This window comes from Herpailurus yagouaroundi, unplaced genomic scaffold, assembly GCF_014898765.1.
Source record: "Herpailurus yagouaroundi ecotype Mexico unplaced genomic scaffold, PumYag 165, whole genome shotgun sequence".
Taxonomy (NCBI): domain Eukaryota; kingdom Metazoa; phylum Chordata; class Mammalia; order Carnivora; family Felidae; genus Herpailurus; species Herpailurus yagouaroundi.
This window is the reverse complement of record NW_024412406.1, coordinates 23,100,133-23,119,056: the sequence shown is the minus strand read 5'-3', so window position 1 is coordinate 23,119,056 and position 18,924 is coordinate 23,100,133. Positions and strand designations below refer to the sequence as shown.

Genomic DNA, 18,924 nt, shown 5'->3' with positions numbered 1-18,924 from the left:
CAGGATTCAAACCCAGGCAGTCTGACTTCAAAGTCTGTGTCTTCAACCATTCTGTTGTAGCTGCGTCTTACACTGCTCCCTCAACAGTAAAATATTAAAGTCCTATTATGACAGGACAAAAGAAATCATTCCTAAGAAATCTTTTAGCTCCGCATTAGAGGAATTCACAATCGAATATGATGGATAAGTGTTCAACACACGGCAAAAACCGCTTTGCCATGAGGCAGTTAAATGTAGGAACCCGAAGATAACCATGCGTCAGCCTATTTGGTTTTGTTTAAAACACTAAGAAATAGCATAAAATTTAGGCAGAGAAACGTAAAGACAAAACTTTTATACCAAACAACCTTTAACTACAAACTATGTTTTGAGCATCTTATACACAATTCTTACATGCTCAGGTATACTTAAACAATTAGAGTAACACCTAAACAATAGCACCGCTGCAATTAGATACAAAGTTTATTTCACTCAGAGGTTAAAAAGAACCTCTCTAGGGGCGCCTGGGTGGCGCAGTCGGTTAAGCGTCCGACTTCAGTCAGGTCACGATCTCGCGGTCCGTGAGTTCGAGCCCCGCGTCAGGCTCTGGGCTGATGGCTCAGAGCCTGGAGCCTGTTTCCGATTCTGTGTCTCCCTCTCTCTTTGCCCCTCCCCCGTTCATGCTCTGTCTCTCTCTGTCCCAAAAATAAATAAACATTGAAAAAAAAAATTAAAAAAAAAAAAAAAGAACCTCTCTGACCAATCCTAGAAGTGTATCAAGGTCATGTTATGCTCGTGCTTTTCACAGAGGTAGCCATTTTTACAGCTAAAAATCCAAAGGAAACTCTTCAGAGAATAATAGAACAAGTGACAAAATGTTTATTATTTCAAAAGGTTTACTCCCATGTTCAGAGCAACCTGAAACTAGTACCTACTACGGAGAATACAAGTTGTAAAGAAACTATATTAACTAACAATACATAGTTATGTGTATTATGAGGGAAACAGTGCGGTCGTATCCACACGGTTAACATTCCTCTTATGCCATCAAGATGAGCACCTACCTGGTAATAAAGTGTTAGGATTAAAGCAGGGTATTGTTTTGGACTTCCCCTGAAAAAGAAAAAAAAAAAAAATTTACCCCATGTTAAGATAAAACTTCTAAATCGAATAATAAAAATCCATTAGCACTAAAAATCCAGGTTGAAGTCTTTTCTGAACGGCAGCCTCGACACCACAGACTTGTGGGTTCCTGATTCTGTCTCCTCACTGGAGAAACAGCGGCTCGTTCCGACAAGATACTCCTGCTTTGAGCTTATGGTTCTTTCTCTGCTACAACGGTTCAATTTTCCCTTTAATCCCCGGAGTGAAATTTAACTCTGTCTGTCCAGCGTCTGTAGGCCCCACGCCAGGTACTTCCCCGGCCCTACCACATCCACACCAGAGACGGGCTTTGGTGTAAAATGCCTGAACCCTGGTTCAGGGAATCCTTCTGAAACGACCTTCCTCCCGCTGCTCTGCCCTCAGCTCCTAGCCTTCCTGGCATTATAACCCGCCTCCGAACCTCTCATTTTGCTCCATTTGCATGTGGTAACCCAGCTCTACGATGTATTCTAGGTGCTCTCTTCCTCCAGGGAGGGAAAACTAACACCTGAGTGAAAATATTCAATTCTTACCAACTTTTATCAAAGCTGTATTTAAATTTCAATAAAATATTTGTGGCATTATTCAACAGTTCACATTTACAATCGGTATTTTACAAAGCGCCTCTTAAAATGCTCAGGCCCTAGAGGCAAACAGACCTGTCACAGCAGTTGGATGTCTCTTATAAGATTACTTTATCAATACAGACATAACAGGGCAAGTTAATGCATAACCTCTTGGTCTCTTCCTTACTTCTAGGAACTATCTGACACACTAAAGAATCCAGCTTACTTGGGGCACCTGGGTGGGCTCCATCAATCAAGCATCCAAAACCGAAAAACAAATACTCCAGTGAAGAAATGGGCAGAAAACATGAATAGACACTTCTCTAAAGAAGACATCCGGATGGCCAACAGGCACATGAAAAGATGCTCAACGTCGCTCCTCATCAGGGAAATACAAATCAAAACCACACTCAGATATCACCTCACGCCAGTCAGAGTGGCTAAAATGAACAAATCAGGAGACTATAGATGCTGGCGAGGATGTGGAGAAACGGGAACCCTCTTGCACTGTTGGTGGGAAGGCAAACTGGTGCAGCCGCTCTGGAAAACAGTGTGGAGGTTGCTCAAAAAATTAAAAATAGATCTACCCTCTGACCCAGCAATAGCACTGCTAGGAATTTACCCAAGGGATCTAGGAGTGCTGACGCACAGGGGCCCTTGCACCCCCATGTTTATAGCAGCACTTTCAACAATAGCCAAATCATGGAAAGAGCCTAAATGTCCATCAACTGACGAACGGATAAAGAAATCGTGGTTTATATATACACAATGGAATACTACGTGGCAACGAGGAAGAATGAAATCCTGCCATTTGCAGCAACGTGGATGGAACTGGAGGGTATTACGCTAACTGAAATAAGTCAGGCAGAGAAAGACAGATACCATATGTTTTCACTCTTATATGGATCCTGAGAAACTTAACAGAAGACCAGGGGGGAGGGGAAAGGGGGAAAAAAAAGAGACAGGGAAGGAGGCAAACCACGAGAGACTCTTCAATACTGAGAACAAACTGAGGGCTGATGGGGGGTGGGGGAGAGGGGAAAGTGGGTGATGGGCAATGAGGAGGGTACTTGTTGGGATGACCACTGGGTGTTGTATGGAAACCAATTTGACAGTAAATTATATTAAAAAAAAAATTAAGCATCCAAGTGTTCATTTCAGATCAGGCCATGATCTCACAGTTTGTGAGTTCAAGCCCCACATGGGTTCTGTGCTGACGGCGTGGGGGCTGCTTGGGATTCTCTCTCTGCCCCTCCCCTGCTTGTGTCAGCGTGTGTTCTCTCACTCTCAAAAAGAAACACGAAAAAAGAGAGAGAATCCTGCGTACTTACTCTCCCCCACCTCCCCCCCATGTTCCAGAAAGATTGATGCCATCTGAGCAGAAACAACGAAAGAAAATTTCTCAATCCATTTCTAGTAGACACATGTTAGTCAGAATGTGTCCTTCCTCCTTTTTACCAGCTTTCTGACTACTCTGCGCTTTCCCTCGGGTAGCTGGATTCACTCTGAGCCTGCTCAGGAAATCTTCAGTAGAGGCTGCTGCCTCATTCGAGAGGTCCTGGGCTTGTGCCGGCCTACAGCGAATCAGATGTCATTCCCAGACTGATTTTTGGTTTGGCCTTGGATCGCTGAATCCTGTGCTGCATCTCCAGAAGCCACCCAGGATTACGCCGTTGCCCTCCAAGGCACTCAGATTCAATCAATGCAATGTGAGTGTTAAAAAGTACAGTTTAAAACAGAACTTGTGCTTCCAGCAAAGCTGGGCTGAATCACCACAGAATCGTATCCAACTTAGTCACCTTCTCTGAGATAAAGGATCCTACAGCCTCTGCGTGCTGGTCTTTCTGAAGTGTTAAGTGCCGTAATTTTTGTTTCATTTACACAACTTTCCTACAACCAGTAAGTGGAAAAGGTGAGCTCAGCAGGCCTGGGTTGCTCCAAAGGAGGTCTGTCTTCAGGACTGGCCTTGATCGGCCCGAAGGTTGCGGAATATTCTGGCTGATAAGAATGTTTCTGTATGCCTGAGACCTTGGGCCACGCTCTACCAGCCGGACCAGGTAAGTTTACCCTGACAATGTGATTTTTGAAAACGCGTGGTTTTGCTCGGGCTGGGGTGGGAGGGATGGAGTCAGTGACACAGACACCATGTGCTCATATAACTGACCCCCAATGAGATCCCCGTGTACAAAGGCTCAGCTAGTCTTCTCTGATGGGTGACACTTCACGCATGCCGTGACGCATCACTGCTGAAAGAATCGGGCTCAGCCCAAAGCGCTTCCACTGGGGTAGGAGAGCGGGAAGCCTGCGTCTGGTTTCTCCCGGACTCTGCCCCACGCACCTCTGCACTGCCTTCATTTCTCAGCTGTGTCCTCCGTCTGTAATCAACCACAACCGTGAGGATAACAGCTATTCCGTGAGTCCTCTTAGCGAATCATCAATCTGAGAATGGTCTCGGGGACCTCTGCCATAACCAGTACTTTCATTTTCTTTGAAATAATAACTTACCTTATATTGAATATCCTGGAGGATTTCAGTCACTGCCTTCAGACCTACATGTTCTTTTCCTATCTGAAATACATAAAGCATAAAGCACACCACAAAATTTTTTACACACTCAGCGTTTACTCAAAATAACTAACAGAAAGTAAAGTTCAAGTGCACCTGAATTTCCTTCTCAGGGAGTAAGTAAATGACCTTTTTATTAATAACCAGGTCAACTTCTACTAAAGGCAATTAAAGTTGTAAGAGAAGCTACTATAAGACAGTATTAGCTACGTTCTCGGACATTTCCAACAATTCATTCTAAATTCATCTTGCTCTGTATGGATTATCGCCCACTCTGCTCTATGTGATTGACCCTTGAACAATGAGGGGGTCAAGGGGCACTGACTCCTGTGCCCTTGAAAATGACGTATAATGTCTGACTCCCCAAAAACTTACCTACTAATAGCCTACTGTTGACCTGAAGCCTTACTGAAAGCAACAGTCAATTAACACGGGTTCTGAATGTTATACGTGTTATATACTGTATTCTCACAATAAAGTAAGCTGGAGAAAATAAAATATTATTAAGAAAATCGTAAGAAGGAGAAAACATTTACAGTACTATACCATAAAAAAATCCACGTATAATGGACCCATGCAGTTCAAAGTCATGTTTGTTCAAGGGCCAACTGTTTATCAAATGATTACAATTTCAAGGGTATTTCAAGGATATTTCTTATTAAAATTGCTCATCACATTCCAAACACTTTCATTTTTACCTTTGGCATTTTTAGACCATTGTCATAAAGACTTTACCAACGTTGAAAAATTGTATGAACTCAGAAAAGTAAGTATGTGATTTCATATTTAAAGTCACCAAAATCAGGACATCTCTTGATTACCACTGGACATAACTGTAAAATCACCTTTTTATTCTTAAATACATCAAAACATGCTGTTCGTTGATTTTCATTTTAAAACATTACATATCATTACATATTTTTAGTGTATAATGTAAGGCTTCAAAGAACGGGAGCCTTCAAAGAAATCTGACATTAAGTATTCTTGACTTTAACATTAGAAATTGTAAGTGCCATCTGATTTCCACTTTTCGACCAGGTTTCAATGGTCCATGATAACGGACAACGGCAACAGCAAGAGATAACTTAAAATCTTAGATAAACACTGTTATCATTCGCTTTTTCTCTTCCACAGAAAGGTGTGGAGAATGACCTACAGGAGCTAGAAAAGCTGTCAACGTGTCGCCATTTTCCGTGTCTCTCCACGGGCAGCAACTGCGAAGCACGCCAGGTGAAGGGGCGAGAGAGAGAAAAGAGACAAGAAACTCACGTAACCTAAGACATCCCAATCAGTTCCGAACAGCCAAGACTTCAACTACTTCCCAAGTGTTTGCAGTCCTCAGACAGGCTTTAAAGACAGAAAATGAACCCTCTAAAGCTAAAGAATAATACCGAAGGCAAATGTGAGTGCAGAAGCCTGGATCTGTTAGCAGAAGGCTTTGCCCAGTCACCTGGGGAAACAGACCTCTCTCTTTGTTGTACTCGGTTAACCATGACGTAGCATCTGGAGGATTCCAGATGGGGTCTGTTTTCCTTTAACGCATCTGCTGTCAGACTGTAACTTGTTGAAAGAGTCCTCAGTGTCGTGGTTCAGGAGCAAGGTCACCTATGCTGGGTGTCCGGGTTCTGAGCCTGACTCACTTTTCAGCCTTAAGCAAGTTTACTTAACCTCTATGTCCTTCGGATTCCTCATCTGGGGGGGGTGGGGGCGGGGGTGGCGCTGATAGGGTGGAAGATAAGACTACAAAAGGACATGGAACATGGCAATTCAATTAATACCACCCATTATCATCCTCGCTCAGAATGTCACACAGCATCAAACAGTTGTGACATCTGGTAGCACTCAACTATCATTGGCTCCTTCGATCTACAAAGATTCTTTACTTTCTGCGAGAGTTTTAAATCTGCAACAAACCCCGGCGAATGCTCCCTCTCTTCCTTTCCTCCTTTGCCAAATTTCTGTACGAAGAGGTTATCACCACCACAAGAAGCCCAGACTATACTCTGTATGCCTCGGTCCCCAAGATCCCACGGCAATCCAGGTGACAGCACGGCCTGGTGCCAAGGACCGGGAGGGAGGCCAGGTCACGTCTTACCTCCCACCTTCGCCATCTTTCGCTGTCATCCAAAACGCAAACCGTGGGCCCTGCACGGCCCTGTGCGCTTCCACCTTCTCACTCCGCCTCATCTCCACCAAGCCCTCTGCGACAGGGCGCGAGCGCATCTCCGACAAGCTCGGCCACCACCCCCCGGTCTACTGATCCCCCTCAGGTCTGCTCGAGGCGCAGCTCTCCCGGGCCTGTCAAGTGGGCACTGTGCCGTCTCCCTCGGAGACAGGGCTGAAAGCTGTGGTCAGAGCCCTGCTGTTCCCCGCCCCGATGGATACTCTGACCCACGTGCACGGGGCCGTCGTCCTCTTGAGTGCACCACCCGCTGTCAAGATCCACTTGGGGCAACGTTTTTACAAAATGACTCACTGGTCACTCCCTCGTACGCATCACCTCCTGCTGTCACTACAGGGGGGCGGGGGGGGGCTTCACCGCCGGTCTGTGTCTTTACCGCCCCCCCCCCCGCCGTCTGTGGTTTCTAGCACCATTCCGCCTCAGCACCCATCCTGAGAACACTCCCTGAATTTGTTTTCACTCTGAACATGTCAGCTCCAAAGACCATTCCCTCTCACCACAGTTTCCCAGCCATCTAGCTCTCTCGCTCTTTTTTCTCTCTCCACATTCACTCATCTAAGGAGCCAAGACTCCCAGGGGCCTCTTAGCTTTGTCTCTTTCCCTTTCTGCCTACACTGAAGGAGACCCCTCTTCAACCGCCCCCAATTCTCTAATTTTCTGCATCCTCCTAAATCATCTGCACTGCAACAGATCAATGAAACAATTTGCTAGAATGTTCTACTCTTCTACCTGGATAGAGAACCATCCACGATATGTCGTGCTGTACAATCTAGGATGTCCGCTCCCAAGTGGGTCTCCCAGACCGACGGTCAAGGCTATTATCATCTCCTCCTGGGCTATTTCTAAACCCAACCCCACACCAATGCTTCCCTTGCTTTATAAATAATGTTGCTTTGTACGTCTCAGAGATTATGACCATCAGGCATGAGTTCCTCTAATTTCCAGCCATCCTCCACCTTCAAATTCATGCCATTTCTACCCAGTCTTTCTTCTGACCCCGTGTCGTGAAGAAAGGGTGGCCCCTCCTTCTTTCCAAGGTTAGTCTACCCACAAAAGCTCGTCATCCTACAGCCTCCTGTCTCCCCCAAACGTGTCTATATCAAGTATCCCTTTTCTTTCCAGTATTTTTAAATTTTTTTTTTAATGTTTATTTATTATTTTTTTGGGACAGAGAGAGACAGAGCATGAACGGGGGAGGGGCAGAGAGAGAGGGAGACACAGAATCAGAAACAGGCTCCAGGCTCTGAGCCATCAGCCCAGAGCCCGACGCGGGGCTCGAACTCACGGACCGCAAGATCGTGACCTGGCTGAAGTCAGACGCTTAACCGACTGCGCCACCCAGGCGCCCCCTTTCCAGTATTTTTAAACTCTGCATCTGCACCAGTGCTTTTTGCACAAAATTAAAATGCAGGCAGACCGCAGATCTTGAAATGAAACAAAGAGAACATCCCTGTGCAGCAGCACGAGTTATTACGCCACCTGCCTTTCTCTTCCTGAGCCAAGCCTCCTGAACGGGAAGCCCATGCTCACGGTCTCTGGCGGCCTCCTCGCTCATTTTCCACTCCTCTCGCCTAAGTGTGAGACCCCCAGATGGACTTCAGTCCTTCTCCTTTCTGCTTCAGTGGGCACTCCTGCTCAGTGCTTCTTTCCTTCATGACATTTGGCTCTCAAAGTGCCTGTACCTTTACTGTCTCCTAGATAATCTGATTTTTTCCTCACAGCAAACTTTGGAAAGTTAGAACAAGGGTACATTCTCTTAGGCTTCCCCTTGCTTACAACAAGGAGCTTCTTCCTAGAATATCGAAGCCCGGTCCCCAGAGTCCTGGCTTTCCGCCTAGTGTTCTCTTACTGCGTGTCACATGTAATATGCTGAGAATCAGTAAGTGAAAATACTATCACGTCTAATTCCACTCACAAATATTTATTGGGTACCAACTGCAGAGATGAATCTAATGCGGTCACTTCCCTTCTCTGTGAGTGCTCAGTTATCTGTATTATTTTATTTTATTATTATTTTATTCTTAGTTTTTACTAATAAGACATTGCCTTCTACTTCTCTTGCCTCAACATCTCAAATTTGGATGCTTTATTAACTTTTTCAGGTTTCAAAAAATAGACTTCAATAGCTAGCACACTTAGGAACACTAAAGATTATCAAAATGTGTATTTATAATTAAAAACATTTTTACGGATATCCCAATGCCCCGATTTCCTTCCATTTACAAAATGCAGTCATAAAACAGAAGTAATATAGGGCCCTGCCTGTAGAAGACCCATGAAGTAAACAGTAAGAAGGTTCATTTAAAACTGTAAGAATTTGTTTTTCAATTCTAGGACATGTGTCATACTTTTAAGATATTGATTTTAAAATATTAACAGGCTAAAACCAGAGGCTGCTTTCAAACATCAATAGGAAAATATCCGAGAAAGAAATTTATAATGGAAAATTATTGTACATAATAATACTATTGAAATATATACCACCCAGGGGCACCTGGGTGGCTCGGCTGGTTAAAACATCCACCTCTGGATTTCGGCTTGGGTCATGATCTCATGGTCTGTGGGACTGAACCCCACGTGGGGCTCTGTGCTGACAGTGTGGAGCATGCTTGGGTTTCTCTCTCTTTCTCCCTCTCTCTCGCTCTCTGCCCCTCCTCCATTTTCTCTCTCAAAATAAATAAACTTAAAAAAAAAATGAAGAAGAAAAGAAAAGAGATCTATACCACACACAAGAAAAGCAGGTTTGCAAAGGCCCAACTCTCTTTGGAAGATTAAGTTACTAAAGATCACTTTGCTAATATTACTGCTCTGGTCTGACATTCTCCAAGAGGCAGCTTGGAACCACGTATACTTGCGATAATGGTTCCTGGTCTTGTCAGTGACACTAAGTCTCTGTGACTATAAGCAATGCCTGACCTCTCTGGCCCTTGGTCTCTCTTCTGTAGGATGGGGAAGGGGAAAGCCGGATGTCTTTCACCTCTTAACCTTTTAGGACACCCAACGGGTGATAAGACAAAGTTAAAAAGATTCGCGGGAGGAACTAGATTAAAATTTTTACCTTTGAAAGCATGTGGTCTGTTTTTTTGTAGGTTTCACAAAATTTATGTAATAAATTGTGTTCATTTATTATTCTGCCCACCACAGAGCTCAAATCTAAACTTACTTATTTATTTATTGACTATATCCACCAAGATCTTTTCTACCAACATCTTACTTTATCACTGTTTTCTACCAGACGCTTCAAATCTTCTTGGAGTGAAAATTATTCACAATAAAGAGCTAAAAGAATCTACTATGTGATTATATTACTGACTTTTCTTCAATTTTACAGAAAGCCAGGGTCTAAAAACATTTTCTAAAAACATTTCTTTTCATTAATAAAATGAACTCTGCCTTCGGGAGGCACTTTCTCCATCGTTTTGCCAAAGACGCTGAAGGCCAGTTTGAAGAACAGTCCTACTAACTAAATGAACCACGTTCCACCAGTGAATATGGTTGCTCTCCCATGAGCCAGAAAAATCAAGTTTTCCAACTTTAAATTATCTGTGTTTTCTGTACAGGAGTTTAACAAGTAACGAAGTTGAGGAAGAACAAAAAACATTCTGCAAATGAATTAGAAATAAGCATCTCTGAACAATCCAACAGTCACAGCAAAAGACCATTTACCTGAACGAACAAAGCAATGATGGCAATTCCATGTGGCTTCCCCACGGCCTCATCAATACTGCCAAACAGGGTGGCATTCCAGTGGATCAGATGAAGCTGGGTAAACAACAGACAGGTCACCTCATCATTAACGTATTTCTAGTGAGAACAAAGAGACATCCATTTCTCCTAAATTATATCTATTACATCTCTATGGTATCATATGAAACAAAAGTATACCCAACAGACCCAAACAGACCACTGCTTTAATTCAGGCGCTCTGTAGGAATTCTTTCCTTCTTACCTCTTTTTTTTTTTTTTTAATGTTTGTTTATTTTTGAGAGACAGAGAGAGAGGAGCAGCAGAGAGAGAGGGAGACACAGAATCCAAAGCAGGCTCCAGGCTCTGAGCTGTCAGCACAGAGCCCGATGCGGGGCTCGAACTCACGAACCGCGCGATCGTGACCTGAGTTGAAGTCAGATGCTTAACTGACTGAGCCACTCAGGCACCCCCCGCTTCTTATTTCTGAACAGAAGCAATGCTCAGTGGATCATTGCCCCTTGAGTTACGTTTTGATCATAATCAGGACTGCATCTAAGGGGAGTGGCCGATTTCACACTGAGTTAGTTGCCTTTCCTTAAATGGCATCCCCCTCTAGTTCTCAACAGGACAAAACTTTGGGTTTGGGCACAAACACCAGAACTCATTCCAGGGATTAGTACCTGCAAAATCAAATACTGTGTCACCCACGATTTCCATCAAGAATAAGACAAAGCCAGCCTCAAGTTCTGGTAAATTATTTCAACTCTCTTAAGGATAAACAGAGATAGCACCCTATAATGCTGCATCTTCTTAAAAGTCACGGTGACATAATGAATGTTGATGTAGAGCTCTAAAAGAAGGCCATTTCCTGCAGCGGAGATAAAATTTTATCTGTGAAGGAATGACAAACAGTGCTCTAGAGGACTCCCTCACTCCTAGCTTCATGAAGCTTTGTAGCTTTCAAGTTTATCTAGAATATGCACTTGCTCCTACAGCAGTGATAAAACACTTGCAAGAAGCCAGATTCCATTCCCTGGTTAAATTCAAATGCCCACTGAGGTTCTTAGTAAAGCAGCAGCTAGGTAAACCGTCCACCTGGAATGCTATCTTTCATCACTATAGCTTTTAATCAAGTTAGAATTACTTACCACTTTAAAACACTGTCCCATTTAAATATTAGTTCTAATCCAAAAATACATAGCTAAAATTCATCACCATGTCATTTTAGCATCTGTATTAAAACGTGAGGGGAAAATTACCATGAGAATAGTCAGTAATTTGATTTTTCTACCTCTGAATTTGTCCAGCTAGAATTCGAGACGATACAGCTGACCACTAGAGGGCGAAAATGAAATCCCCTGCCTGTAATAGAAACAGTAACCTAGAAAAAGACCACATTCAAGGCCAAGCTAGGACAGGCTCTGAAAAACCAACATGGACTGTGACTGCCCAATAAATGTAACTGTCAAGGCCCTGCCTCTGAGAAAACAATGTTCTATAACATTTCAATTAATAATGAAAGACAGACCAATTTTAATCTTTCCTTTTCTGGCTGTAACAACAGCCTGGGAGTCCCCGTGGTACAGATAAGTATACAGCATACAGATAAGAACTGACCGCCTTAATTAGATAAACAAAGAAGGCCCAAGGTTGAAATCTATTTTTATTCAACAAATTGCAAAGTTCCAATCAACATTTTTCTTACTTCTCATAGCAACATTACAAAGTATTTTTTTTTTCTGAAACAAAAGGAACAAAAAAAAAAAAAAAAAAAAAAAAAAAAGCATGGTTTTGTGTTTTGCTTTGCCACTCCTTGTAATTCAGCAACATTGGTACTCACACCCTGCGTTCAAAAACTGCTCCAGGGTATTTTGTGTTTAAGAAATCGAGGGTCCCCAGTCCTTAGGCATATGCTTCACACGGTGACTTGGTTTCCGAGAGGACCTTTACTGTGAAGACACGGGACAGACACTACCTGGGCCAGGTGAGCAAGGTCAGAATCGACAGTCATCAGTCATGTTGATAGCGTGCACCCTCGACAGGATGCGGTGAAAACGACATTTTACCCCTATGGTCTTCCTCCCAACAACCTGAAACCCCAGTCTAATCGTGAAGAAAACGTCAGACGAATCCCAGTAGAGGGACATTCTATAAAACGCCTGACCAGTATTCCTCAAGACCGTCAAGGTCAACAAAAGCCAAGGAAGCCTGAGAAAAGGTCACAGACAAAAGGAGCCCAAGACGACACGGGAATTACAAATAACACAGTATCACTGGTGAGCTCCTGAGACACAGAAAAGAAATAGCTTAAAACTAAGGAAACTGAATAAAATTAAAACTTAATGTGTAGGGGTGTCTGGGTGGCTCAGTCAGTTGAGCATCTGATTCTTGATTACGGCTCAGGTCATGATCCCAGGGTTGTGGGCTCGAGCCCCGCGTCAGGCTCCGCACTCAGTGTGGATAATGGAAAATCGCCAGGACTCTTGTGTGACTAGCACAGAAGGTTCTCTCTCCCTCTCCCCCACTCGCTCACTCTCTCTCTCAATCTCTAAAATAAAATTAAAAAGTAAAAATAAAAATAAAAAAATCTTACGTATGTATACATTTTGGTCCACTAATCATAAGAAATGTAAAATGCTAAAGGAATACGTTAATAACAGGGGGACTGGGTATGGGTTATATGGGAACTTTCTGTATGTCTCCACAGTCTCCCTATAAATCTAAAAGTGCTCTAAAAAGACGAAGTCTTTTTTTTTTTTAAGGGAAATGCTGTCACCTCAGCCGACCCAAGCTAAAAAAGGATAATAATGAAAGCTCACTATGACTCTTGTGTGACTAGCACATAACACAAAATGAAACAGCCAGAGAATCTCTACCACCTGTTGTTCATTCTACCGTCTGGGTCTTAAAATAATCACCTGCGACTTGGCAGTTGAGAGGCAGAAGAGATTCATCCTTCACAATCAACAAGGGACCCAAGATTTGGAAAACAAAGCTCTGTTCTGGTACTAACTGGGCACCCTCTTCTCCTGGAGGCTCTTGCTCTCGCTGTAAGACACCATTAAAGAAAGACCTCTGTTCCCCACCATTTGAACACGGTTAATTCAAGGACCAGGCTGAGGTCCAACACGTTGTGGAAATCGGCCGTAACCTAGTAGTAGTAACTCAGATGCACGATCCACTAAGGTAACACTGCACGTTTCTGCCGCCTCTCCACTTCAGCCCTCTCCGCGCTCCCTGAGGCCCTCCTCACTCCACCTGAAGGAGTTTGCTCGGGCCCCGTAACAAAGCACCAGAGACTGGGTGATGAGAACGACAGAAATTTATCTTCTCACAGTTCTGGAGGCTGACAGTCCAAGACCACTGTCAGCAGGTTTGGCTTCTTCTGAGGCCTCTTTCTTCGGCTTGTAGATGGCCACCTTCTCCCTGCGTCCTCACATCATCTTTCCCCTGTGTGTGTCTGTATCCAAGTTCCCTCTTCTTATAGAAGGACACCAGTCGTACCGGGTTAAGAGCCCACTCCAACAACCTCATCTTAGCCTAATTACTTCTATAAAGATTGTGTCTCCAAATATGGTCACATCCTGAAGACCTCAACATATGAATGGGGGAGAGGGGAATAATTCAGCCCATAACACGATCTATCTCACCGTTTCCTCTCTCCCCACCTTAATGAAGTGTTTGCAGAGCTCAAAAGCTTGAATTATTCACATTGACTTCTGTCTCTCTCAGCCCCCTCCTGATTCCTACCATCTTATATTTTGCTTTATACTAGTCTTGCTTCTGTATCATAAAGCAAAGCCATAGAGACAGGAAATTATCAGTGCACAGGAAGAACTAAAAGTACCTCCGAGAGTAGCTAGAGCGTACGTAAGTCTGTCCAAGACAGGAAAGACAAGGCTGGAAGGTATAGGGGTTCCGGTGGCACAGAACTTTCGAATTTATCCTAACTGTATCTTGGGGAACACTAAGAATGTATTAGCACAGTGAGGATTATTATTACTTACGCTGCTTAGAATGAAATGTTCCCATGCCGATGTCTGTCCTAAGGTCTCCTGACAGAAGGAGGGTGGAAAAGAAGTGGAAGATGGACATAGGAGACTGGAAGATAAGCTAGGAGGGTACCACAAAAGCTCCTTAATTTCATGTGTCAATACGGCGTGGCTATGGTGCTCAGTTTTTTGGACAAATACCAGTCTAGCCATTTTGCTGTGAAGGTCCTTTTTTTTTTAAACACCTATGTATTTATTTTGAGAGAGAGAGAGAATGCGTGGGGTAGAGGCAGAGAGAAAAGAGAGCGAGAGCAAGAGAGAGAGAGAGAGAGAGAGAGAGAGAGAGAGAGAATTCCAAGCAGGCTCCACGCTGTCAGCACAGAGCCCTACGCGTAGCTCCATCTCACGAACCATGAGATCATGACCTGAGCTGAAATCAACAGTCAGACGCTTAATTGACGGAGCCACCCAGGCGCCCCTGTGAAAGTACTTTTTACAGATGATGTGGTGGGCCTCATCCTATTAGTCGAAAGCCTGTCAAGCAAAGACTGAGGTCCCCTGAAGAAGAAGCAACAGTACTTCCAGATTATAACATAAAAATTCTACCTGAGTTTCCAATCTTCGGTCTGCCTGCAGATTCCAGACTGGCCATGTGATTATAATCAAATAAGTCAGTTACTTAAAACAAATCTCAGTGTCTCTCTCTGTGTCAGATACGTATTCTCAGTATATGTTTTGTTTCTCTCAAGAACCCTAACCAATACGGTTGCACAAACGACCAAACGAAAAGTGTGGAAACAAGTGGACGTTTAGATATGGACAATTCTAGCAGCAATATGAAGAAAGACAAAGGACTCTAACAGTTAAAGTGAGAGCATTTGCAATTTACTCTCCTAAACCTAAGTGTAGTTCCTGTAGGGAAGAGGAGTGGAAGGTCAAAACAACCCACATACGAACAGAAAATACAGACTAGAACTTCTACCCATTTATTTTCATCCTTTTTAAAATTTCATTTCCCTGTGCTTCCCAACATAATTGTACGAACAGAAGAAGACAGATCCAGGCAAAACCCATACTGGTGCACGTGTATAACTTACTACTAGACACGCACGATGTTAAGGACATGTGCTCCAAAATTTGCTTAGGGACAAATGAGTTTGAATGGAGAGGCAGATGATATTAAGAACATGGCTCAGAAAACGATGAAGCAGCCAATCGAGTCCAAGGGGGGCTTAGCAGAGGTCCATGCAGACAGCCCTTAGCAGTCAAGGGAACTTGGAAGCTAACTTCAAAGCCTGACGGTACAGCCATGCTCTGGGGTGTGACTGGTGTGCAGGGCAGTGCAGACTGCAGAGGCGGGAACAATGGGCACTTCCTCTGCAACTCCACTCCTGAATTCTTAGAGGCAACAGGCTCTCCTGAAAGATCTCTGAGCTAGCAATCCCGAATCTTAGACTCTTAGACTCAGAATCACAGCTCTTCAGCTCCGTGAACTTCGCAAGTCACTAACTTGTCCGAGCCTCAGGATCTGCAATACAAGGAGAGCTGTGTCTTCCCAGCTCGGCTTCTTCACACCTCTCTCTGCCCGCTCACCATACTCTCTTGATTCTGAGATTTCTAGCACGTTTTGCACTCATCAGCATCAATTCTCTGCAGGCAGCAAAGGCATAGAGCCAGGATGAAGCATCTTGGGAATGGAGAGCAGCCGACCAAGTGATGGTGACACCCAAGTATTTACGTGCCCCTGACCGTCTCTACGGAGTCTAAGGGTTAGGAGTGTTATCACTACATCTGCTGCCTACACTCTCACTCCGTCAGGGTCCCCGGGGCTCAAGGTGACAGCAAGCAGGACTCTGCCTTAGCAGCTGAAAAAGGGAGAAGTCTTCAATCAAAACAATGGGCAGTTCTCCACTCTCCCTTCACTCTCCCTCCAAGGACAAAAGGTGTTGGTCTCCTCCCACCTTGGCTGTGTCTGAGTAGAAGAAAGTGGTTTTCTCTAGCAAAGCCAACTCCTTCCTCACTTCCTACTGCTCTCCCCCACCCCCACGACCGCCCAACCCCGAGGCCCCAATGCATGTGGCCTCAGATGAGTTACAAGGTAGGTATCACAGAGAACTGGAAAAGCAAAGATCCGTAATTTCTCTATCAGCATCGTGACCATCATCCCTGCCGATTAAAAAAAAAAAAGAAAAAAGCTGATCATCCGATAACAATTGTAAAGCATCCTTTCATAGTTTAAGAGAAAATCTTTGAGCTTCTGCTACACGGCTCACAAATTCAAATTTCCTGCAATTGATTGTGCTGCTGAGCCATTAGTACCCGTGAAACGTTAATCTTAATGTACTTAACTCACAGCAATAGATAAATTTGTCCAAAGTTATGAAACTGTGACAAGCCGCAGCCTTATAATCACTTATTTGTCACCGAGAAAAAGAAGTTTGAAGATTTCATGGCGGCCTAACAGAAAGCTATCTTCAAGATAAATGATGTTTATTATTAACATAAATAACACGACAGCACTAAAGTACAATAGAATGAATCATGAGGAATGGAAAAAGCAGTAAATTACAGCTGAAGAGGCAATGATAACTCACAAACTTCTCTCCCCAGCCCTGTGCACTCGCTCACACAAGTTCTGTGAAAACTCTCCTCCGGTGTTTCGTGGACAATTCCTTCCGAATGGCTTCACGTCAGCTCAAGCTGAGTATCTCTAGAACGGACATCAACTCCCTTACTCTTACTCTCCCACCATGGAGCCCCAACCTTCAGGACCTGGGACCTTGGACCCTGCCCCCCCCCATCTCCAACTCTGCCTTTCCCCAGCTCCTAATCATTTGCATTGTAAAGCCCAACTGATTTCTCTTTAATGCAGCATTCACCACATTCCCTCTGTTCAAAAATGTCTAATTTGCTTTATTTCCTGCCCACATGGGATCAAATTTCTTTAACCCCATCCCTCTCCATCCTAACTATCTCCAAAACATTCAAATCACGTGTGACTCCTGACCGTTCACAACAGCCTTCCTGTTCTGTTTAATGTTCCACTTGCTTGGAACGGAGACTGTCGGGAGACTCATCCAAACTCTCCCTATCTTCCTGGGCCTTGACAGGCATTTAATAGACAGATACACTGATGATGCAGATAACAGAGATGAAAAGAGGTACAACCTGACCCAACAGACACGAAGGAGAAGGGATCACTGAGGTTTCTAACCTGCATCGCTGACCAAAAATAAGAGTTCGGTTGTAGAGAAGAGTTGAAAGTTAGGTCTCAACAGTCCAGCTGCTCTCCCAGGGGTAAGACGTGCAGAACGAAGAACTAACTGCCTTAAGAAGAAGGGCTGACGATGGGGCGCCTGGGTGGCGCAGTCGGTTGAGCGTCCGACTTCAGCCAGGTCACGATCTCGCGGTCCGTGAGTTCGAGCCCCGCGTCAGGCTCTGGGCTGATGGCTCAGAGCCTGGAGCCTGCTTCCGATTCTGTGTCTCCCTCTCTCTCTCTGCCCCTCCCCCGTTCATGCTCTGTCTCTCTCTGTCCCAAAAATAAAATAAAAAACGTTGAAAAAAAAAATTAAAAAAAAAAGAAGAAGGGCTGACGGTGTAGACTACAGACATTCTCAGATATCTAGACAGACAGCCTTATGGAGTCAGGTCACCCATGGGTCCAGTCATAAAAGAGACTGACAGAAGGGCAAAGACTGAGCTTTTGGAAATGGTGAGATGAGGAAAAGGGGAATTTGAGACCCCAAATCTGGAGGAGGAAACCAAGAAAATTCCAAAGACCCATTAGGACAAATGAATCATTTTAGGAGAAGCGTGAAGGCTGTGCTACCAACAAAGCTACAAAGAAACAGAAGAAAATAAGGAAAGGAAAAGATGTGGGACCCACCTCCTTTTAGAGATCATTGAGAGGGCAGTGGCAATACAATGAAAGAAGCAGAGTATAAAGGCGTTAAGCGTCGGGGCGCCTGGCTGGCTCAGTTGGAGGAGCATGTGACTCTTGATCTTGGGGTCATGAGTTCAAGCCTCATGAAGGGTGTAGAGATTACTTAAATAAATAAAACTTTAAGGAAGTAAAATAAAGGCCTTAGGATAAAACCAGCAGGGCAAGGCCACTCACCCAACAAGGTGAGCGGCGAGTATCAGAAAACAAATCAAAAGGTGGCTGAAGTGACTGCTAAGTGCTCTTTCTTCAAGTAAGGAGAAACAGTATGCTTGAGTTCAAGGATAAGTCATCTTTCACTTTCAGTGTCCTTTTTATCTATTCTTTCAACGGGTACAAGTAAAACTGGGGAGAATCACAAGCTGCTATACATTTTGATAAATCAGAAGTATTCAGGGGCGCCTGGGTGGCTCAGTAGGTTAGGCGTCCGACTCCGGCTCAGGTCATGATCTCACGGTTCGTGGATTCGAGCCCTGTGTCGCGCTCTGTGCTGAACGCTTGCTGGGAGCATGGGGCCTGCTTCGGATTCTGTGTCTCCTTCTCTCTCTGCCCCTCCTCCACTCACGCTCTGTCTCACCCTGTCTCTCAAAGATAAATAAATTTAAGAAAAAAAAAAGGAAGCGTTCAATGCACCTATGAACTCAGATGCAACTGTACCTGAAAAGCATTCTTCTGCCAAACTATAGTCATTGAGAACTTTCCTCTGAGCTGGGCCACTACCTGTTATAGATTCGTCAAGAAGAGACCCTGGTTTCTGGGTCCTGATTTGGGTGAACTGCTTTCCTTAGTCCCAAAGAAACGCAACGTGGGGATCCTTAGTCCCAAAGAAATGCAACGTGGGGAGAGGTACAGCCGGTCTCCCACCAGATT

General features: G+C 44.3%; 1 protein-coding gene across 1 annotated transcript in view; it reads right to left on the bottom strand.

Annotated features, from left to right (window-relative positions):
* CA8 (carbonic anhydrase 8) overlaps window positions 1–18,924 on the bottom strand; it is a 90,807-nt gene that overhangs the window by 36,475 nt on the left and 35,408 nt on the right. The window contains exons 4-6 of the mRNA XM_040487731.1: window positions 10,102–10,197; window positions 4,194–4,256; window positions 1,044–1,092 (exon numbers count right to left, since the gene is read on the bottom strand). Coding sequence (XP_040343665.1) covers window positions 1,044–1,092; window positions 4,194–4,256; window positions 10,102–10,197 — 208 coding nt within the window. The remainder of the gene's footprint in view (window positions 1–1,043; window positions 1,093–4,193; window positions 4,257–10,101; window positions 10,198–18,924) is intronic.